This window comes from Podarcis muralis, chromosome 2, assembly GCF_964188315.1.
Source record: "Podarcis muralis chromosome 2, rPodMur119.hap1.1, whole genome shotgun sequence".
Lineage (NCBI taxonomy): Eukaryota > Metazoa > Chordata > Lepidosauria > Squamata > Lacertidae > Podarcis > Podarcis muralis.
Genome location: NC_135656.1, coordinates 122,698,698 through 122,723,061, shown reverse-complemented (window position 1 = coordinate 122,723,061; position 24,364 = coordinate 122,698,698). Strand labels below are relative to the sequence as shown.

At 44.7% G+C, this 24,364-nt stretch overlaps 1 protein-coding gene across 6 annotated transcripts in view; it reads right to left on the bottom strand.

The window, feature by feature from the left end:
• Positions 1 to 24,121, bottom strand: part of LOC144326647 (uncharacterized) — a 50,261-nt gene extending 26,140 nt beyond the window's left edge. The window contains exons 1-3 of one of the 6 annotated variants that reach the window (XM_077923284.1): positions 24,034 to 24,121; positions 20,284 to 20,495; positions 5,464 to 14,980 (exon numbers count right to left, since the gene is read on the bottom strand). In XM_077923284.1, the coding sequence (XP_077779410.1) occupies positions 13,578 to 14,980; positions 20,284 to 20,416 (1,536 nt within the window). In that variant the 5' untranslated portion in view covers positions 20,417 to 20,495; positions 24,034 to 24,121 and the 3' untranslated portion in view covers positions 5,464 to 13,577. Of the gene's footprint in view, positions 1 to 5,463; positions 14,981 to 19,924; positions 20,122 to 20,283; positions 20,496 to 22,911; positions 23,824 to 24,033 lie in introns of those variants that run through there. The other 5 variants (XM_077923283.1, XM_077923286.1, XM_077923287.1 and 2 more) reach the window with 5 other exon arrangements.
• Between the last annotated feature and the right edge of the window lie 243 nt (positions 24,122 to 24,364).

The window sequence follows — 24,364 nt, the reverse complement described above, 5'->3', positions numbered from 1 at the left end:
AGATTTGAGGATGAAACATAGTGTTTGTGGCAGAGATGACCCCACTGATGAGGTGGTCTCCTGGCCTGAAATAATTAGGTGAATCTATCTTATCCCTTTCCAAAGACAAGAGGCATTTTGTCTTCAGTTTCCCACAGTCCCCATAAGGCAGTAGAAGCAGCAGAACGAGGACCATCTTTTTCCTCCCAGGAACGAGCACCTCCTTTATGACTGCTCCCTAACAAAGAATTAGAAGTCTTTTGTTGTGGTGCTTGCAAGATGCAGTAACTTTCTTCTTACTAACGGAGCTCTGCAGACGGGTCACATCTGAAGTGGAGAGAAGTCAAGCCAACCTCATTCTGGTGCAGTTATCATCTGTCCTAAATCTCAGCCCACCCAAGTTTTGGGTGGCTCAGGAAGCATATATCTGCCAGACCTTTCTGCCTCAGATCCATAACATCTCGTTTAGTGGACTCAAATGTGATCTTTGGAAGCAAAAAAACCATGCACACTATCATTTTGATAATTATATGGAGAAGAAGTACCACCTCTGCAAGTTCCTAAAGACTTTATGCAGCTCCACCTGCAACTGCAGGGCTGAAGAAAAACATGTTTGCGAAAACTCCAAGATCTGCCCCCCAAACTGTGAACTATTCTACGTGAGCCCTGGCAGATTCCCCCCCCCCCCCCCCACTGATGCTAACACAGGATAGGGCTATTCTGATGAATTTGAGAGGTGAAAAGGGGAACTGAAATTTCACGTAAAGACAGAGGCGATTCAGCAGATTTTTTTGTAGGTTTTTTGTTTTGTTTTTGTTCTTGTTTTTATTATATACTTTTTGGTCTTATCCTGTATTTTTATGCTGTGAACCACCCTGAGATCATTGGGTGAAGGGTGGTGTACAAATTTAATAAAGAAACAGACAAACCAACACTTGGACTTCCAAAAAAAGCTTTCAACAAGGTACCTCCTGGGTAAGCTTAGTAGTCATGGAATAAGAGAAGAGGTCCTCTGGTGGATCAGGAATGGAAATTGCAGGAAGTAGAAAATAGGTTAAAGTGGATAGTTCCTCCAAATGGGGGGGGTGTGGTGCCAGATGTTCTTGACCAAAATCTCGCAAGGACAATCTGGCCACATCATGTTGCACCAACTAGAGATTCTGCACCAGACCCAAGGGCAGCCCCAGAAAGAGTGCATTGCAGTAGTCCATCTCCAAGTTTTCCATTACTCCAGTGGTCACAAACAGCCATAGAGGACATGTGGGTCTCTAGTGACAAAGGTGTATCCAATAGTACCCCCAAACTATGCACTTGCTCCTTTAGAGGAAGTGCAACTCCACCTAGAAGTGGGAATCATCCAAAGAGCCTACAAATTGTGTGTCAAGCTCCTGTGTTCCTGTCACTCCCAGGTGATGAAAAACCAGACAAGACAAGAGCATAACATTGGGTCCAAATAAGCCACAACTCTATTGTTTACAGATGTGAATGGTTTGGCATCGGCATTGCGTATAGCCATTTATTCCACCCCAGTCCATCTGCTAGGGGTGCATCTAAGGGTAATCCACACCTGCCCCCCATGACCTACATCAAGTAGGGGTAACCACCAAGGGGCCCCTGTTGGAGGAGTGCTATGGCCCTAGTCCCTGCCTGGGCATCCGGACAGAAGCAACTCCTCACAGATCCCTTTAACAGGATACCCTTAACCAAGGAGTGGTGGACAGAGGAGATGACGGAGAATGTCCGAGGAGGAGTAGCTCGGTTGTGCCGAGTTCTGACACCAGGCCCCAAATATGGCTGCTGACAGTGTTCATAGGAAAGTCTTAGTATGAAAATAAGACATATGAAAAAGGGGGCGGAGGGTGGGAGATCCAACAACAAAGTGGGGAGGAGGCCTGGGCAGGCCCCAAGTTATCCCCCCAGGGAGCGGGGCCAAGCAATGCCTATTGGCTGTTTGGGCCCTCCCCCTGCGGAATGCCTGCACCTAAGCCTGGCACAATTGGTCAATCCGCAGGCAGGCAGCAACCCTCCCCAGCAGGGCACCAAATTGCGGGCGTGGACTTGGTTGGGCGCAACACCGCCTGACCATTAAAGGTAAGTGGACTTTCCAGGATTTGAACACAGTTTATTGGACCTTATGGAGTCCACTGCTGCATCCAGACACTGGTCACAAGCCTTCACAGACTCTCCTGTTATGGAGAAGGAGAGCTGTGTGTGAATGTAAAGGTGTAAAGACCCCTGGATGGTTCAGTCTCGCCAAATGCGACTATGGGGAGTGGCGCTCATCTCGCTATCAGGCTGAGGGATCGGGTGTTTATCCACAGACAACTTTCCGGGTCATGTGGCCAGCATGACTAAACCGCTTCTGGCACAATGGGACACCGTGATGGAAGCCAGAGCTTGGGACTTGGGACACAATATACAAATAGCAGATTGGGAGAGGTTATGGAAAACAGATTTGAAATTTATGGCACCTTGTTCACTGACATAAAATTATATGAAAATGATGTACTGGTTGTATTTGGCTCCAAATAGAACGAGTTCAAATACCTGCTGGAAATGTAAAGAAAAAGAAGGTACCTTTTCTCATATGTGGTGGATGTGTAAATCCATCAGCAAATCTCTTTGGAGATTTCGTGGCTCTTTCAGACCTGCGAATTAGTCATAAGTCTTCAACACTCTCCTCTTCTTTCTTAGGAGAAAAGTGGCCTATAGTGAACAGTGGTTCCTCCAATTCTCGATCAGAGCCTTCAGAGGGTCGCATAGAGGCCGTAGCACTCTTGAAATCCTCTGAATCATCCGATTCAGTTTCAGATTCAGATTCAGAATCTTCATTAGTGGGTGTCAGGGAACTGCCATCGGAGCCAGAGGCGGAGGGAAGGCTCCAGAGCGATGCCGGAGAGGGTCCCAGCAGGGAGAGAGGCCGTCCATCTGCTGGGGAAGGAAATCAGCGTAACACCAGTGGTGAAGGGGGGCAGATGGGGGAATCGGAGAGGAGGCTCCAGGACTCTTCACCGGAGACCAGTGGGGAGAGCACGGGTACTCCGCTGCCCACACCCTCCCTGCGCAGAAGACTTCCGCACAGGGAGAGTAGGAGGAGACTTGGCGTCAAAGAACTTCTTTGCTGGAAGAAGTTCAAGAAACGCCCACTGACGGATTCTGCCAGCGACTGAGACAGCCACGGGTGAAAGGCTGTCCAGAGAGAAAGGGTTCAACCAGGCAACCTAGCCAGGAGTGGCGGCAACTTACGCACGAGCAACCCCCTAGAACCATTACAGTGGGTGTGGGCCTTTGCTGTTGTTTATCCTCAGTCTCTTCACTGTCATCAGGATAACATTGGAAAATTCCCACATTCTCCCCCCACTTGGCTATAAAGTAACTAAAAATTTATGGGAGATGATATATAATGAATTGGAAAAAATGTTTAAAATAACTTTTGTTTAAAAAACCAGAAGCCTTCTTATTAGGAATTACAAGTACCGACATACCAAAGGAGCAGAAAAGATTGTTTATGTATGCAACAACAGCTGCACGGATGCTACTAGCCCAGAGATGGAAGGAAGGAACAACTCTGAGCAGAGAAGAATGGCAGACCAAGTTGATGGACTATGCTGAAATGGCAAAAATAACTGGGAAGCTCAGAAAGCAAGACCATTGTAAGCAGGTTAAAACATTAGCAGGATTTTAACCACACTTGTAAATTAATGGAAAATATGGACAATTTGGAAGGACAAAATTTGGACAGTTTTGATATGCAGGTGTAAATATTAGCACTAGGACCCATAGAAGGGATGGGGGGAAGTCAGGAGATTCAGCGTAATTTCGGCATTTGAATCTTGTATTGCTTTTTGTTGTATGTTTCTTTATTTATTTTAATCAAATAAAAAAATTTAAAAAACAAAATCAAACTGCTAGGTTGGCAGGAGCTGGGACAGAGCAATGGGAGCTGGCTACTGTCACATGGATTCAAACCGCCAACCTTCCAACCAGCAAGCCCAAGAAGCTCAGTGGGTCACAGAGCCACCCATGTCCCTAGAGCTGTGTGTTATCGGCATACTGGTGGCCCCTTGCTCCAAAACTCCTCAGGACCGCACCCCATGACTTCATATAGATTTTAAATAGCATATAGATCTTATATAGCGCTGGGGAGAGAACAGTACCTTCCAGCACCCCATAGCACAAATGCCGGGGTGGGGGTGAGGAGCAGTCATTGAGTGCTATTTTCTGGACGTGACATTGAAGATATGAACAGAACCACTGTAATATGGTGCCTCTGACACCCATCTCACTAAGGAGGATACCATGATTGACGGCATCAAAATTTAAAAAAGTGAAACCCAAATGATCGCAACATGTCAGGGAATAGTCTAAAGACGAGGACTGGGGAATGCATTCTATGGCAGACTAGTTTCCTCTCCGATGGAGAGATGGAGGGGAAAAGTCACCCCCCCCAACCTGGTCCATGTTAGTTTCTGCTTGTTGCCACTGTGCAGTGCTTGGAGTCACAAGACTCTGTTTTGCATCCCAGAGATTCCATACTGTTGGAAGTCTCACGGAAGATGGGAGACGGATGTCATGTTTACTGGTTTCCTGTTCCTTTGCTGTTCAGTTGCTCTCTGCTTTCACAGAGAGAGCATGTATATTTCTTTTCTGTCTGCGTAGTTTGAAATAAAACGCTCTTTGCAATGTAGCTCATACAATCTCAGCTCCTTCCCTGCGAGCTGGATACTCTGCGTAATGGGGGAACGTGCTTGGAGCCTCATCAAAGGCTCAGGTCGTTAATCACAGGCTCGACCGGAAGAGTTGCTTGGTCGAATGCAAGTCCGACAGTCCACAGCGTGTTCAGAAGCAGAGAGAGAGAGACAGGAGATGAACAGCTGAGGGAGGAGTTGCCCAGGTACGAGACAATGACAAGGGAACCCGAAGGGAGGAGGCAGCTAGTTGAGATGTCACTTGAGAGTGGGGAACCCCCCTCACCACAGACTCGGAGGTCTGAATATATCAGAGAGCAAAGAAGTCAGTGGGAGGGAGGAACTTCCCATTGGCACCTAAAATGCTACGGAAGTCGGAAGGAGGATTTAGAGCAGCCAACTGCCCCCCTTGCGGAGAGCTGTGTATTTCTGCTTGCAACATGATGCTGTAATAAAAGGACTTATTGTCTGTGATGTTACCAAAGGGAGAGAACTCTCCACGCCTGACACAACATCACTCTTCCCACTTCCCCTTCCTTTTACTTCTCATGAAAACTCAAGGGATTTGTCCAAAGTTCTCCTTTGAGTCCACTAAAATGGACCCCATTTTTGAGAGGAACGTGAGGTGACATCCTGCTTCTGATTCAGTCAATGAATCAGTCAGCCAAATAAAAAAAAGCTCTCCACCTGATTCAAGGCTTCTCCAGAAACCCTGCTGATTCAGCATTCATCCTGATTTACTTGATTATGTGGTGCTCAATAATAATAATAATAATAATAATAATAATAATAATAATAATAATAATAATAATAATTTATTTATACCACGCCCTCCCCAGCCAATGCAATAATAAAAACAAGTTGAATGAATACAACTTAAAAACAAGATTAAAATACTACATTTAAACCTTAAAACCTTAAAATGCAGCCTCATCACAGGAGGAGAAAGGAAAAAGAAAGAGGGGGAGGGAATCAAATTGACTCCAAGCCAAAGGCCAGGCAGAACAACTCTGTCTTACACGCCCTGTGGAAAGAAATCAGATCCTGCAGGGCCCTGGTCTCATGAGGCAGAGCGTTCCACCAGGAGCTGAAAATAGAGTTGAAAAGGCCCTGGCTCTGGTTGAAGCTAATCTAACTTCCTTAGGGCCAAGGACCTCTAGGGTGTTGCTATTTATGGACCTTAAGGTCCTCCGTGGGCCATACAGAGGCGGTCCTGTAGGTACGAGGGTCCTAGGCTGTGAAGGGCTTTAAAGGTCAAAACCAGCACCTTAAATCTGACCCTGTACTCCACTAGGCACCACTGCAGCTGGAAAAGCACTGGGTGAATATGCTCCCATGGCAGAGACCCCGTGAGGAGCCTCACTGAAGCATTCTGCAGCCGCTGGAGTTTCTGGAACAGCTTCAAGGGCAGCCCCGAGTAGAACAAATTACTGTAGTCAAGCCTGGAGTTGGCCGTCGCATGGATCACTGTGGCCAGGGCGGGGCGGGAATGGTAAGGGACCAACTTCTTGAATCCTTCCTGCAAAATATTGACTGTCTGGAGGCACACTCTGATTTCATAGGTTCCAGTTGCCCCCATATGCCAGGACCATGAACTTAGGTGCTTCTCAGTTGAAGGTGCAGCAGCAGCTGATGCTGAAGTCCTGACTGAAAATGAGTATGCTGCAATTGAGAATGTTATTGTCAGAGCTGCCTCAGGTCCCAGCTCACAGAGGACCAACGCCAGTCCGTTGTTATATAAAATAGTCTTTATTGAAGTTCAGTTTCTCTTTTACAGCCACGGCGCGCAGCTCTACGTCTTAAACCCTAGACCGCCGGAGCTCCGTCTGAGTCTCCTCCCCCCAGACACCAGTTTAAGACCCTAGCCTTGCTCCACCTCTTCCTCTGCTCCCTCCTCCTCTGGGTCCGCTTGTCCGCCGAGGTCTTGCCCTTCCTAGACTCTTCTGACGCTGAGTCCCCTGAGTCTTCCCCCTCCCTCCGGCGAGCTTTAGGACCTGGTTCCCAATCCGGGTTTTCTGCTGTCCCGCGCGCCTGTACATTTGAACTTGGCGCGCGCGCCCAGCCTGCCACCTTCCTTCTGACCGTTATACTGCTCCTGTCGCTGCTTCCCTCTTCGGGGACGCTAGCTGGGTTTGACTCCTCCTCCCTGCTTGCCGGAGGAGACGCTGACTCTGACCTATGGGGCTCTTCCCCCCCACTACGCTCTGGTGGGGAAACTGGTCCTGATTTCCAGCTACTGCTTTGGGAGTCTCCGCTGGCCCCCTGCTTCTGGTGTGTCCCCCCTGGGACCCCCCTTGCCCTGGCCATCGGCGCCCCCTTCTGGGAATCTTCTGATTCACTGGAGAGGCTTATGGAATCTCTCGGGTCACTGTCATTCTGCCCTCCGCTGCCCTCAGATTCTTCCCCTTCGCTCTCCATTTCCTCTCTCCCCTGCGCCTCTGCTCCTGAGCCCCTGACAGTTATTATTGTGGAAAGTGGCATTTAAAAATCCAAACCTACAAGGGGGTAAATAATGCAGCTGACTGTAAACACAGCTTAGCCCCAGGGAGACAGCACACTTCCCGAGACATCTTGTCAGGCCCACAGATCACTGCTTCTGTTCCCCTCAGTAGGGAATCCCCTATCACCACTACACTGAGATTGCGTTTCAGCTGGGCATGTTTAGCCTGGAGAAGAGGAGGTTAAGGGGTGATATGATAGCCATGTTCAAATATATAAAAGGATGTCACATAGAGGAGGGAGAAAGGTTGTTTTCTGCTGCTCCAGAGAAGCGGACACGGAGCAATGGATTCAAACTACAAGAAAGAAGGTTCCACCTAAACATTAGGAAGAACTTCCTGACAGTAAGAGCTGTTCGACAGTGGAATTTGCTGCCAAGGAGTGTGGTGGAGTCTCCTTCTTTGGAGGTCTTTGAGCAGAGGCTTGACAACCATATGTCAGGAGTGCTCTGATGGTGTTTCCTGCTTGGCAGGGGGTTGGACTCGATGGCCCTTGTGGTCTCTTCCAACCCTATGATTCTATAATTCTATGATTCTATGAAATGTTCATGATGGTGAAAGTTGTGGTCACAGTTTCACTACGGTGTCAGTCCACCTTCAGTGAGGCTGATGGGCCTTTCCTCTCTCCCACAGGCCGCTAATGGAAGGTATCTAAGCATCTCAGGGTGGACTCGTTTTATTTTCTGTGCTGGAAACAGCTGAGAGTTTAGATGCAGAAAGAATTAGAAACGTTTTCATTCAATGTAGGGCACTTTTTCATTCCAGTGGCTATCGTGGAAAATTCTGGAATGTCCTGTCCTTCCTGGCTGCCTGAAATCAATCAGGACCCCAGGCTCTTACCCAACGTCACCCTCGGCTATGTCATCTATGACCATTATGCTAATGCAAGGATGACTTCTGACGCCCTGCTAGACCTGCTCTCTACTGGGCACGCAGACATTCCAAACTATGTGGGAAGAGGAATAACCTGTTGGCTGTTCTTGAAGATGCTGAACCTGATATTTCTAGTCATATGTCACCTGTGTCAAGCATCTACAAAATCCCACAGGTATGGCTGGTTTGGTGTTAAGACGGAGTTGTGTCTCTGTCATGGGCTTTTCATTCTTTCCTTTTTGGACTCTCCCAAAGGTGGGGGTGGGATGGAACCTGGAAGCAGGAGCACTCAACACTGGTGTCAGATGCCCTATGCCACCCCACCACTGCTTTTAAAAACCATGTTGCTTGTTTACAATGCATTCAAAACACAGTTTTTTGAGTAACGTAGCCGAGTCCCTAGTCTAATATTCTGGGATGTGAATCAGTCCCACAAAATATTGAGAGTCTTGAGGCATTCCTGGAAGACCTCCTCCCGTTCTACACGGTCAGCATTTTGTCTTGTTCTTTGTCTGTGGGACTGTAGTTGGTCAACTGTCTGAGATTTGTCCTGGAACCACAGCAAAGCACTCACCTCTTCCTTTGCGTCCTGGGCAAGTTATGGATACACTGTTCCTACTCTTCAAGATAAAACCCAGTTCCCCTTTTTTCTACCAGATGGCCCCAAAAGTAGACCCCCAGAATCTGGGGATTGTCCAACTGCTCCTGAACTTCAGATGGATGTGGATTCCCATATTGCGTGGGAAAGACCTTAAAACAATAACAATGATTTATTTATACCCCGTCCATCTGGCTGGTTTTCTCCAACCACTCTTGGTGGCTTCCAGCAAAATATTAAAATACAATAATTCATCACATATTAAAAGCTTCCCTAAACAGGGCTCCCTTGAGATGTCTTTTCAAAGTCAGACAGTTGTTTATTTCTTTGACATCTGGTAGGAGGGCATTCCACAGGGCGGGTGCCACTACTGAGAAGGCCCTGTAACTTCACTTCTCGCAGTGAGGGAGCCAGCAGAAGACCCTGGGAGTTGGACCTCAGTGTGCAGACAGGAGGATGGGGGTGGAGACACTCCTTCAGGTATACTGGGCCAAGGCGGTTAAGGGCTTTAAAGATGAGCACCAACACTTTGAATTGTGTCCAGAAACGTACAGGGAGCCAATGTAGGTCTTTCAGGACGGGTGTTATGTGGTCTCGGCAGCTACCCCCTGTCACCAGTCTAGCTGCCGCATTCTGGATTAGTTGTAGTTTCCAGGTCACCTTCAAAGGTAGCCCCACATAGAATGTGTTGCAGTAGCCCAAGCGAGTCCTCAACACCTGTCCGCCCCCTGTCACCCCAGAATAGCACTTCTGTCTTGTCAGGATTCAACCACAATCAATTACTGCCATCTATCCTCCAAATGCCTCCAGACACTCACACATGACCTTCACCGCTTTCACTGGTTCCGATTTAAAAGAGAGTTGGAGCAGGGTATCATCCACATACTGATGAACACCCAGCCCAAACCCCCTGATGATCTCTCCCAGGAGCTTCATGTAGATGTTAAAAACCATGAGGGAGAGGATGGAACCCTGAGGCACCCCACAAGTGAGAGCCCAGGGGTCTGAACACTCATTCCCCCACCACCACTTTCTGAACACGGCCCAGGAGGAAGGAGTGGAACCACTGTATAACCCTCAGCTCCCAGCTCCTCTAGACGGTCCAGAAGGATGTCGTGGTCGATGGTGTCAAAGGCCACTGAGAGCTCCAGCAGAACCAGGAAACGGCTTTCACCTTTGTCCCTAGCATGCCGGAGATCATCGACTAGCACAACCAAAGCAGTTTCAGTCCCAATATGAGGCCTGATTCCCGATTGGAAGGGATCCAAATGAATTCATGGACAGCCCTATCACCCCAGAGGAAATAGATGCAGTCCTCAAAAAACTGAAACCACATAAAGCCCCAGGCCCAGACGGCTTCACAGCAGAATTCTATAAGAAATTTAAAGAACCCTTGATGCCCTACATGACCCGCCTATTCAACAACATCATAAAAGGGGGCCCCATCCCCAAAACCTGGACCCACTCCAAAATAGTCTCCATCCCAAAACCACTAAAAGACAGCCTCAAAGTAGAATCATACCGCCCAATCTCATTAATAAACCAAGACTACAAGATATTCACATCAATCTTGGCCAACCGCCTAAAAATCTTTCTACACAAGTTAATAGCCCCAGACCAGACTGGCTTTGTCCCTGGCCGCAATATAACAGACCCCATCAGGAAACTACTGAACCTGATCGAACACAGCAAGGCAACCAAACTCCCATTGACAATTATGTCCCTAGACATCCTCATAGCCTTTGATTGCTTAGAGTGGAAATACATATTAGCAGTACTAACTAACATGAAATTTGGCCCCAACTTCCTACAAATCCTCAAACAAATATATTCCCAAGCCTCAGCAAAATGCAGAACTAACAATATGGATTCTAACACTATAGCTATCCAAAGAGGCACGAAACAAGGATGCCCACTGTCTCCCTTCTTATTTATCCTGGCTCTGGAACCCCTAGCAATCCGCATCCGAGCAGCCACAGACATCAAGGGAGTGGAAATAAAAGGCAGAACCTATAAATTAGGGCTCTTTGCAGATGACCTAATGGTCACAACACCAGACCCCATAAGCACAGCAACCTCCCCTCCTCACACCCAAAAAGAACTCACGAAGGTCACCAAAATAAAACTTTGCCACACCAAGTTCAGATACCTAGGGGTACAAATAACCAGAAACCTCAATAAATTGTACCTCCACAACTACAAGCCCCTGTGGCGACAAATTAACAAAGACCTAAAGAGATGGAATAACATGAATTTCACTCTCTCAGACAAAATAGCCATGATCAAAATGATCACACTCCCAAAACTAACCTACCTATTCCAAACCCTCCCAATCTGGATCCCCTCAACCCAACTTCGCAGTTGGCAGAGAAAACTACACTCTTTCATCTTCTCACATAAAAAACCAAGAATAAGCTCCAAATACCTGCACCTCCCCACCTCAGAAGGAGGATGGGGAATCCCCAACATAGAAGCATATTACACTGCCAACCAAATACGCCATATAATCCCATACATACTAGAAGATGAGACAAAACAATGGGTACACCTAGAGAGGGACACAATTGAAAACACCTGCACCACAACATACCCACTCCTCCCAAACAAACTAAAGAAAATTCCCACAACACTTAACAGGTACACACAGACCATGCTCAAAGCATGGAAAACACAAATAGGCAAACTATCCCCAACCCCATCCCCACTAACCCCCCTGGCGTACCACCCATTATTCCACCATGCAGCACAAAACCTCCAGATAAAAACCTGGCGAGCCAAAGGCTTATATCGCCTAATAGACTTTTATAAAAATAACAAACCCCTGTCAACACAAGAAATACAAGACAAACTAGAAGACACCCAAATGCCCTGGTTAACACAACACCAACTACACGCCCTCTTAAACAACCCAACAGTAAAATCAGCAGCAACTAGGCCCCTGACAACTTTCGAAAACCTCCTCCTAACAACAAAGGGAAACGGTAAAGGGACAGTATCTGCAATATACAAAATACTACTCCAAAATCCCGCAAATCCCCTAGACGCAATCAAAAAACAATGGGAGAATGACATAGGCTATGAGATTAACCCCACTCAATGGACCAGAATGTGGTCTAAACCCCCCTTTAAATCCATATCAACAAAAAGAAAAGAACTCACACTGAAACTCACCTACAGGTGGTACCTAACACCAAGGAAACTAGCGCTAATACACCCAGGAACCTCACCAAAATGCTGGAGAGGGTGCACCTCCACAGGCACATACTTCCACATGTGGTGGGAGTGTCCCAAAATCCAACTATTCTGGACGACAGCCATACAAGAAATATGTACAATAACTAAAGCAAGTAATAGACATAACCCCAGAATTGGCCCTACTAAACATCTTCCAAGACAACAATGCCCATTTACACCACAAAGAACTCATAACCCACCTGCTTTCAGCAGCCAGAAATACCATAACCAGACACTGGAGAGACCTGTCAGGAGTAAGCATGGACCAATGGTACCAAATAGTATGGGAAACAGCCCTACTAGAAAAATTAACTAATAAACTGAAACTGACACGGGGACAAACAGAAGAAGACACCTTCACCCCGGTATGGCTCCCCTTTATCACACACACAGCCCAACAGGACAATGACAATAATCCACCAACAGCATACAAATCAATATGGCTAACCTGATCCAAAACACCCACCCACCTCACTCACACACGAAAACAAAGATCACCACAGCCAATCACAAGCAAACAATCACACCCTAGGCCAACCCCAACCTCTCTCACCACCAAAGGAACACAAGTGAACAACACAAACAACGCTGACACCAAACTCTACACACATTAAACATAATAGAAACACTGCCACCCGACCCCACCCCCATCCATCTTCCCTCTCTCCACCCCCCTTTTCTTCTCTCTTTCTTCTTTCTTCTCCCCCTAATGCCTCAACAAATGAAATGGATTTGTAAAAATGTTACATGGAAAAAACAAACAAAAAACGAGGCAATAATAAAAAAAAAAGGAAGGGATCCAAATGGTCCCCATCCTCCAGGCATCCCTGGAGTTCTTCAGCAACCACCTGCTCAATCACATGAAATTCTTCATGGGAAGCTAGAAGCATCTTGGAAGAGAAGCTGTTTCCACATTTCTAATATGCTTCATGCCCTGTACAGTGGTACCTCAGGTTGAAGACGCTTCAGGTTACAGACTCCGCTAACCCAGAAATAGTACCTCGAGTTAAGAACTTTGCTTCAGGGTGAGAACAGAAATTGTGAGGGAGCAGCGTGGCAGCAGCGGGAGGCACCATTAGCTAAAGTGGTGCTTCAGGTTAAGAAGAGTTTCAGGTTGGAATTGACCAAGAAAGATGTTAATCTATTTTTGTATGTCACAACTGCGGCTTGTATTTTGTTAGCTAAAAAGTGGAAAACTCAAGAATTACCAATAGTAGAAGAATGGCAGATGAAGATGATGGATTTTATCGAGCTAGCCGTCCGCAACCAGAAGGAGGAAGAACACCACGAAGAATGGAAGAAATTTAATGATTATTTAGCTAAATTTGTTAAGCTAAAATAACTGGAAATAGCGTCCAGATACTTAATGGGCTTAGGATTGTATTTATGTTAACTGATAAAATAATATGTTTAATACAAGAAGGAGAAGATTTAAAGATGTTAATGTTTAATTTAAAGGGTATTAAAATTGGGATTTGGAAAACCGTTATAAGGATATGCAATGAAATTCAACTAAGGGGAAACAAGGAAGTCGTTTTACAAAGTAAATAACTGTTATTTTCAATAAGGTTATGATTTATGTTTGTTATGTTTTGTTTGTTTTATGTTTTTGTTTGTCGTTGATATTGTAAAAACTAATAAAATTTTTGAAAGAAAAAAAAAGTTTCAGGTTAAGAATCGACCTCCAGAACTAATTAAGTTCTTAACCTAAGGTACCACTGTATGAGTTCTATGACGGCGGGTGAGACCTGCCCTCTTTCTGAAGCTCTTCCCACATTCCAAGCACTGGTAGGGTTTCACCCCTGTATGAATTCTTTGATGGGAAACGAGACTGCTCCTCTGACTGAAGCTCTTCCCACATTCCAAGCAGTGATAGGGTTTCTCCCCTGTATGAATTCTTTGATGGGAAGTGAGATCCCCACTCACACGAAAACTCTTTCCACATTCCAAGCAGTGATAGGGTTTCTCCCCTGTATGAATTCTTTGATGGGAAGTGAGATCTCCACTCACACGAAAACTCTTTCCACATTCCAAGCATTGATAGGGTTTCTCCCCTGTATGGATTCTTTGATGGGAAGCGAGATTGTCCTTCCAACTGAAGTTCTTTCCACATTCTAAGCACTGATGGGGTTTCACCCCTGTATGAATTATTTGATGGGAAGTGAGACTCTGCCTGTGACTGAAGCTCTTTCCACATTCCAAGCACTGATAGGGTTTCACCCCTGTATGAATTATTTGATGGGAAGCGAGACTGCTGCTCCGACTGAAGTTCTTTCCACATTCTAAGCACTGATAGGGTTTCACACCTGTACAAATTATTTGATGGGAAATGAGATGGGTTCTCTGACTGAAGCTATTTCCACATTCCAAGCACTGGTAGGGTTTCACCCCTGTATGAATTCTTTGATGGGAAGCGAGATGATGTCTGTGACTGAAGTGCTTTCCACAGTCCAAGCAGTGATAGGGTTTCACCCCTGTATGAATTCTTTGATGGGAAGCGAGACTGTCCTTCCGACTGAAGCTCTTCCCACATTCCACGCACTGATAGGGTTTCTCTCCAGTATGAATTCTTTTGTGGGAAGTGAGAAGCCCACTCTGACAAAAGCTCTTTCCACATTCCAAGCACTGATAGGGTTTCTCCCCTGTATGAATTATTTGATGGGATATGAGATGGATGCTCTGACTGAAGCTCTTCCCACATTCAAAGCACTGATAGGGTTTCTCTCCTGTATGAATTCTTTGATGGGAAGTGAGATTTTGGCTGTGACTGAAGCTCTTTCCACATTCCAAGCACTGATAGGGTTTCTCTCCAGTATGAATTCTTTTGTGGGAAGTGAGAGCCCCACTCTGACGAAACCTCTTTCCACATTCCAAGCACTGATAGGGTTTCTCTCCTGTATGAATTCTGTGATGAGAAGTGAGATTGCTGCTCTGACTGAAGCTCTTCCCACATTCTGAGCACTGATAGCCTTTCTTCTCACTGTGAGTTCTTTGGTGGGAACGGGAACTCTGACTGGAGCTCTCTCCATACTCCCAATTTTGATATGGCTTCTCCACTGTGTGGATTTTCTCATGGTCTCCCCCATTCTTCATTTCCAATTCATCACCACCTACAACAAAGACAGAAACTAATTAGATCCTCAGGAAGAAACGGAGCCCCCAATCATGGAACAATGCTAATGAATATTTGTGAAAGAGGAAGAACAGAAGGTCTGAGGTCTTTCTACAGAGGTCATGGCCTTTGTCGACCAGCATTCACAGTATTTTTGAGAACCAGAGGTTCAGAAAGTCTGGCTCTTTTCTAGGACGGATTTTTGTTGCCACAATCATGAAATCCACTGCAACTCTAACATTGGTCTTCTCTTTAAAAAATGGGCAGAGGCTAAAACAGAAACCCAAACCTGACAGAAATTACCTCAACTTCCCTAGCAACTGTGTGTGTGAATGTTGCCTCCAAGTTGCTATGGAAAGGGTGACTGTCACTCCAGAAGGCCGTTTTTTCAGTTAGGTCTGTTCTCAACTGTCGAGTGAGAGAGAGGTTTTCTGTGAGAGCACCTGCTGCCTGTTTTATGCTGCTATGTGCCTCAGAAAAAGTCTGTAAAGTCTCATATAGATAGAAGCACTTGTAATTCCCTCTTCATACCTAATGTAGCAGTATTATTTGATGTTGAATTATTTTGGTTTTTTGAGTGTAGCTTATTGTCTTGAATAACGAATGGGATAAATGTAGAAATAATCTAAATCAATAAAGAATATATATAGATCTATTAGATATAAGCACATGTAAACGTGTTTTAGTATATCAAGTAATGTAATGTGTTCTGTATAAACTCTAAACAGAGAATCTTGTGGAGTCTTTTCTAGGAGAAAAAAAAGCTACGTTTTTCTTTCTTTTTTTATAAAAAATTTTATTGCAATTTCAGTTACAAAGTCAGAAATATAAGAAACATAAAAGAGAAAAAAGAAACAAAGAAAGAAAAAAGAAACAATCCAACTTTCAAAAACGTTTTTACATTATCAACTGGACTTCCCCACATCTCCCACACCCTGCGTTCTTAACAATAAACATATCAGCAAATTATTACCTTGTTTCATACCTTACTTGTATCTTTCAAATATTATACTTCTAGATTTAAAATACTTTTTATCTATTACTTATACCTTAAAATAAACATAATATAGTTTTTGTAACTTAATTTCCTGTTCACCAAATCTAGTTGCCGAAGCTAGAATTTCCAAATCATGCAGATTCTTAACATTCATACAACTTATAATGTTTTTGTAAATAGTCCTTAAACTTTTTCCAGTCCTCTTCCATTGTTTCTTCTCCCAAATCCCGGATTCTGCCCGTCATTTCAGACAGTTCCATATAGTCCATCAGTTGCGTCTGCCACTCTTCCAGTGTGGGAAGATCTTGTATCTTCCAGTATTTTGCAATGAGTATTCTTGCTGCTGTAGTTGCATACATGAAAAAGGTTCTGTCCTTCTTTAACACCTTTTGGTCAACAATGCCCAAGAGGAAGGCCTCTGGTTTCTTAGGAAAGGTGTACTTAAACACCTTTTTTAACTCATTATAAATCATTTCCCAGAAGGCCTTCACTTTTGGACAAGTCCACCAAAGGTGAAAGAATGTCCCTTCAGCCCCATTACATTTCCAACATTTATTATCAGACAAGTGATATATTTTTGCAAGCTTGACTGGGGTCATGTACCACCTATATAGCATTTTCATAATATTTTCCTTCAGGGCATTACATGCCGTGAATTTCATTCCAGTGGTCCATAACCTTTCCCAGTCTTCAAACATAATGTTGTGCCCAATATCCTGAGCCCATTTTATCATGGCTGATTTAACTGTCTCATCCTGAGTGTTCCATTTAAGTAGCAAGTTATACATTCTCGAAAGTACCTTAGTCTTAGGTTCTAACAGTTCTGTCTCTAGTTTCGATTTTTCCACCTGGAATCCTATTTTTTTATCCAATTTAAAAACCTCTTGGATTTGAGCATAATGAAACCAATCTTGCACCTTATTCTTTAATTTTTCAAAGCTCTGCAGCCTCCAGTTGTCTCCAATTTTTTCTATTATTTCCCAATATTTCGGCCAGCCGGCCTCCATATTGGGTCTTTTTCGAACCTTGGCCTCCGCTGGTGATAACCACCTCGGGGTCTTACCTTCTAGTAAGTCTTTATATTTTGTCCAGACCATGAATATTGCTTTCCTGACAATATGGTTTTTGAACATTTTATGAACCTTTACCTTGTCGTACCACAAGTATGCATGCCATCCAAATGCATTATTAAACCCTTCCAGATCTAGGACATCAGTGTTCTCAAGGAGTAACCAATCTTTCATCCAGCAGAAAGCCGCAGCTTCATAATATAACCTTAAATCTGGCAGGGCAAACCCCCCTCTTTCTTTTGCATCAGTTAGTATTTTAAATTTTATTCGGGGGGTTTTGCCCTGCCAGACAAACCTAGAAATATCCTTCTGCCACTTTCCAAAACATTCCACTCTGTCCGCGATCTGTAGGGTCTGAAACAAAAATAACATCTTCGGCAATACATTCATTTTTATAGCTGCAATTCGACCCAACAAGGAAAGTTTCAATCTTGACCAAATCTCTAAATCTTTTTTAATTTCTGACCAACATTTTTCATAATTATCTTTAAATAAATTCAAATTTTTAGCAGACAAATTTACCCCTAGGTATTTCACCTTTTTAACCACATTTAGTTCTGTCTCTTTCTGAAAACCCTCTATTTCCAAGGGTGTCAGATTTTTCTCCAGAACCTTAGTTTTTTGCTTATTCAATTTAAATCCCGCCACACGACCAAATTCATAGATTAATTCTAACACTCTCTTCGTACTAGATTCTGGCTCCTGTAATGTTAAAACCAAATCATCTGCAAAAGCTTTCAGTTTAAATTGTTTCACTCTGACCTGTATTCCTTGTACCAACCGGTCTTCCCTAATCATGTTCAAAAGCACCTCCAGGACAGAAATAAATAACAGAGGGGATAGAGGGCAACCTTGTCGTGTTCCTTTTTCAATTTTGAACTCTTCTGTCACCACATTGTTAACTATCAGTTTAGCTTTTTGCTCTGAATAAATTGCCTCTATTCCATTTTCAAACCCCCGTCCCACTCCCATCCCTTCCAAGTTTTTCTTCATAAACATCCAAGAAATGTTGTCAAAGGCCTTCTCCGCATCTATAAAAATTAACACTGCTTTTGTATTGATATTAGTTTGCAAAAGCTCCAAAATGTCAATAATATTCCTAGTGTTATCAAACAAATGTCTTCCTGGGAGAAAGCCTGCCTGATCCTTGTGAATTACTTCATTTAGTACTTTTTTAAGTCTACTTGCCAAAATATCTGCAAAAAATTTATAATCCACATTTAGGAGCGAGATGGGACGGTAGTTCTTAAGTTGAGTCTTTTCAGTTTCCACTTTAGGGATCAATGTGATGAAAGCTTCTTTCCACGATTCCGGTGCCTTCTTCCCCTCCAAAATCTGATTGCATACCTCCATTAATGGTTGTGTCAAAGAGTCTTTCAATATCTTATAATACTTGGAGGTAAGCCCATCTGGGCCTGGAGATTTGCCTAGTTGCATGTTCTGAATAGCACCCTCAATTTCTTGTTGTGTTATTTTATGGTTCAGGATTGTTCTCTTTTCCTGGACAAGTTTTGGTAATCCATTGACTTTCAAAAATTGGTCTATCTCAGTCTCTTCTTGCGGCCCTTGAGTGTAAAGCTTTTTGAAATATCTCTGGAAGCACTTTCTAATTTCTTCGGGTTTCTGGATATCTCTCCCTTCGATATCTAAGTTAGTAACTGTATTCATTTTTTGTCTCTTTTTCAACTGCCATGCTAGCAGTTTCCCACACTTATTTGCTGATTCAAATGATCTTTGTTTCATTTGTTTAATTTTCCACTCAACTTCTTGATTTATCAATTTCGCATATTGTGCTTGGTAGAATTTAATTTCTCTCAAGATCTCCTTCGATTTTGGTTTTGATCTCAATTTTTTCTCTCCATCTCTTATCTTCTCTAAGATCTTATCTTTTTTCCCATTCCAGAGTCTTTTCTTTATCGTGTTCTGTTGTATCAGAAACCCCCTCATAACTGCTTTACTTGCATCCCAGATTATTCTCCTTTCCACCGTAGTGTTCAGATTTATTTCAAAATAATCCTTCAAAGTTTTTTGGGCAAAAAAAGCTACGTTTTTCAAGGGTCAAACAACCCAGGGCAACCTCCACTCATATAAATACCACAGAAAATGGGTTTAGGGCCCATAAAATCCAGAAAACCACGAATATTCCAGAAAGACAGGTGCAGTGTTGTAAAGTGACACGTTTTACCTCAGAAACTGACATTAACATTTTGACCACTTTGCCAGTGTACTCTTAATTATTCTCTCAGAAACAATTTTTAAAGGCAGATTGAAAAGTAGAAAGAAATTTTTAGGATGCATAGAGGAAATTTTACACAGTGGAATAGGAGAATGAGAACAGTGTTCTACAGATTTGAAGTGAGACAATGTATTAAGGCAGATGTCTTACTGCCAGAGAAATTCTTCAGAATTTAGAGAAAGTTTATAAATTTAGAAGATGTCATCGCAATTTAATAAGAAACTTTTTTGGTCTAAAAAATGAAGAAAAGAAAGATTGCCAGAGTCATGTGACAGAATTTTAACAATCATTGAAAAGTTAAAGCTGGCAGAATATTCTATGTCTGAAGAACAGAAGGGGAGCTATATTGTAGGATCTCTTGGGGGGGGGGATTTGACGTTTTCATATCCACATTTAACACTCTGAATTAACAGAGGAACACATTGAAGTTACTGGGCAGTTCAGAGAAACCTGGTCATTGTTTAAAAAGGCATGACTAGACAAAGAACATTCACAGTTGATCTCCTTCTATTCAGGGTTCATGGTGGGGATGTTAGAATCCCAGATGCTGTTGGTCTCCATCCAAATAGTGGAGGTTCATCACAGAGAGGTGTGTACGGAATTTCAAAACTGATCTTATGATCCAACGGGGAGCTTTACCAAGAGGGTCCATGATCCCACGATTCTCCTCCTTGACTTCCTTATGCAGAGTTCGTTGCTTCTACTGCTGTGTGATGGAGCAGTAAGTTTTTTGACACTGGTAGGGCATTCAGGTCACGGCACTGGTATTAGACATTTTGAGCTGCCAATACATTGTGGTGGCCAGGGAGCTGTGATGTATTCCTAGCTCAAATTCCCTGCAGATGACTAAGGCAGGCAGGTGGTGGAGCCCAAAGAGGTGCTCACCTTCTCAATCTCCACCCGCCTGCCTGCCTCCACCCACCCCCAGGGTGAGCAAGCCCCAATACCTCTCTGGCTCCATCCCTCCATGTCCCCATCTCCCCTCCCCTAGAACTCACCAGATCTCTCTGAGAGCCCTAGAGAGGAACGCTCAGAGGTTGTGAGGAGGGATGCAGGAGACAACCTGACCAGGTCAACCGTCCATCTTCCCCCTTCCATCCTCACTAGCTTTGCAGGATCCATCTCTTTCATCCTTCCTGAGGAGTCAAGGAGCCAAAACAAGCTGCAGGGTCCTGGGAGACAGGAAGAAGCAAAGGGAGCCTCAAAGACCCTGCAGGGAAGAAGAAGGAGAGAAAAAGAAGAGTTTGGATTTGATATCGCGCTTTATCACTACCCGAAGGAGTCTCAAAGTGGCCAACATTCTCCTTTCCCTTCCTCCCCCACAACAAACACTCTGTGAGGTGAGTGGGGCTGAGATACTTCAGAGATGTGTGAGCAGCCCAAGGTCACCTAGCAGCTGCATGTGGAGGAGCGGAGATGCGAACCCGGTTCACCAGATTACGAGTCTACCGCTTTTAACCACTGCGCCACACTGGCTCTCACTGGATTCTCCTGCCCCTGGAAAAGCACAAATGGGGCAGCCCCTTCCCAACAGAAACCCCATTTATAAACCTTTCCAGTGGTTCCAATTTCCTCTGTTTACTCCTCTCCCCTCTTCGTAAGACCGGCATGGTCTGCACAGTAGAGACCTGAGAATAGATCCCATTGAACTCAGTGGGGCTTATGGAAAGAACTTGGGGCAAAAACCAGTCACCATCTTGTCCCCAAGCCTGAAGACTGCAACACCAGGCATGCTTATCTATGGTATCATAAGGCAAAAGTTCATAAAAGTTTTCATAGTCATAAAGAGCTGTTAACTGAAACTGACAACCAATTAAAATTAAAGGACTTTGAAGAAGTAAGAGAAAATGTAATAGACTGCTTACGATATTTACAACTAAATGAAACTTTTAAAAATCATAAAAAGAAAGGATTTAGTTATCAAGTGTCAAGATTTCAGAGAGAAATAGTAGAAAGTAGTAGAAAACTGCTGTCAAAAATGAACGATCTGCTTTTGGAATGGGACACTAAAGAGGACCAGGTAAATTGCGTTATGAGTGGGACATAATAAATTAATGACGGACTGGTTTTGGAAGTTAGATTTGGAAGTTTGGCCGCCGAGACCACCTAACACCGGTCTTGAAAGACCTACACTGGCTCCCAGTACGTTTCCGAGAACAATTCAAAGTGTTGGTGCTGACCTTTAAAGCCCTAAACAGCCTCGGCCCAGTATACCTGAAGGAGCATCTCCACCCCCATCGATCAGCCCAGACACTGAGGTCCAGCGCCGAGGGCTTTCTGGTGGTTCCCTCCCTGCGAGAAGCCAAGTTACAGGGAACCAGGCATAGGGCCTTCTCGGTAGTGGCACCCGCCCAGATGTCAAAGAGAAAAACAACTACCAGACTTTTAGAAGACATTTGAAGGCAGCCCTGTTTACAGAATAGATCATTGTATTTTAATATTCTGTTAGAAGCCACCCAGAGTGGATGGGGAAACCCAGCCAGATGAGCGGGGTATAAATAATAAATTATTATTATTATTATTATTGATTTGACATTTTCTGCATGTACTTTACTGAAGGAGCAGCAGAAACAAAAAAGATGAATTTTAACAGGGAGAAATGTAAAGTATTGCACTTGGGCAAAAAAAATGAGAGGCACAAATACAAGATGGGGGACACCTGGCTTGAGAGCAGTACATGTGAAAAGGATCTAGGAGTCTTGGTTGATCACAAACTTGACATGAGCCAACAGTGTGACGCGGCAGCTAAAAAAGCCAATGCAATTCTGGGCTGCATCAATAGGAGTATAGCATCTAGATCAAGGGAAGTAATAGTGCCACTGTATTCTGCTCTGGTCAGACCTCACCTGGAGTACTGTGTCCAGTTCTGGGCACCACAGTTCAAGAAGGACACTGACAAACTGGAACGTGTCCAGAGGAGGGCAACCAAAATGGTCAAAGGCCTGGAAACGATGCCTTATGAGGAACGGCTAAGGGAGCTGGGCATGTTTAGCCTGGAGAAGAGGAGGTTAAGGGGTGATATGATAGCCATGTTCAAATATATAAAAGGATATCATATAGAGGAGGGAGAAAGGTTGTTTTCTGCTGCTCCAGAGAAGCGGACACGGAGCAATGGATCCAAACTACAAGAAAGAAGATTCCACCTAAACATTAGGAAGAACTTCCTGACAGTAAGAGCTGTTTGACAGTGGAATTTGCTGCCAAGGAGTGTGGTGGAGTCTCCTTCTTTGGAGGTCTTTAAGCAGAGGCTTGACAACCATATGTCAGGAGTGCTCTGATGGTGTTTCCTGCTTGGCAGGGGGTTGGACTCGATGGCCCTTGTGGTCTCTTCCAACTCTATGATTCTATGATTCTAAGTCATAAGCCAGGGCAGTGTTAATCCAATTCAGCCACCAGGCCCTGTTGGTAATTTACACTGATGTGACCCCAATGAGGCAGAAATCTCAGATCAGAAACTTGTGGATTGAAAGGGAAATTTATACCACTGACCTTATTTTGCTTAACCCAAAGGGATCTGTAATTTTAGGAGGGGACCTCAATGCCAGATTGGGCCCTAATGATCATGCCCTTTATGCACAGCACAAATGCTCTCCTCCCAACCGTGAAGCCAGTGGATTCCTCCTCACCCGTTGTTCCAAAGATCAGAAATCAAACTTTGCAGGCATCTGCTTGGCTCAAACAGCATTCAGGCTAAACCTCTACATCTTAAAAGGTGCCCTGGAAAGTGACTATAGAGAGCTATAGACCAGGGGTCAGCAACCTTTTTCAGCCGTGGGCCGGTCCACCGTCCCTCAGACCTTGTGGTGGGCCGGACTCTATTTTGAAGAAAGAAATAAAAATTCCTATGCCCCACAAATAACCCAGAGGTGCATTTTAAATAAAAGGACACACAGTGGTACCTCGGGTTACATACGCTTCAGGCTACATACGCTTCAGGCTACATATGCTTCAGGTTACAGACTCCGCTAACCAAGAAATAGTACCTCAGGTTAAGAACTTTGCTTCAGGATGAGAACAGAAATTATGCTCCGGCGATGTGGCAGCAGCGGGAGGCCCCATTATTATTATTAGCTAATGTGGTCCTTCAGATTAAGAACAGTTTCAGGTTAAGAACGGACCTCCGGAACGGATTAAGTACTTAACCCAAGGTACCACTGTATTCTACTCATGGAAAAACCAGGCTGATTCCTGGACCGTCCGCGGGCCGGATTTAGAAGGCGATTGGGTCGCATCCAGCCCCCGGGCGTCAGTTTGCCTAGCCCTGCTCCTGACAATGTACTCCAAACCTGCCTGGTGTTTTTACATGAGCAGAATGTGTGCTTTTATTGAAAATGCATCTCTGGGTTATTTGTGGGGCATATTCCCTATACCAGATATTAGTTTGCTATATAGTTTGGTATGCAAAGTACGTCCTGGAGGCTGACATCCGTATAAACGACCAAACTGATTAAAGAAAGAAAAAAGCTGAGCTACGTGAGAAAAGCGATCCAATCATAAGAGATCTGGCTCTCATCGCCCTGCTACAAATGTAGCGGTTTCTGCTTGGAGAAAAGACACAGTAGCGATGCTGGCCAAGAGGAAGACCCCCCCCCCTCCTCCTCAGCTCTTTCTGGAGACTCCAGGGCTCTCTCTGCAGGCTCCCCCCTCCCAGACCCCCTCTCCCCCATTTGGCGCCCCCCATGCATGATCTGACCAGCCCCCCAGGCATCCTCCCCCGCAGCCCCTTCTCCCCATTGCACCAGACTCACCCCCAGGCAGCTCTTGCAAGAGAGAGAGGGAGGCGGAAGCAGCCCCTCCGCTTGCAGGCGGGAATGGCGAGGGAGGGGCTTTGCTCGGGAGGACCTTGCCCCCCCCCACGCCTCCACTTCCTGTCCTCTCTAGAAACCCAGCTCTGTGCCTTTTAACCCTTGGCAAGCCGAGCACAAGCGGAGCCCCGCTCTCTCCTCCTCCAAGGCAGGAGCCCAGAAATATTACCTCGTATTAAGAACTTTGCTTCAGGATGAGAACAGAAGTCGCGTGGCGGCAGCAGCGGGAGGCCCCATTAGTGGTGTCTCAGGTTAAGAACAGTTTCAGGTGAAG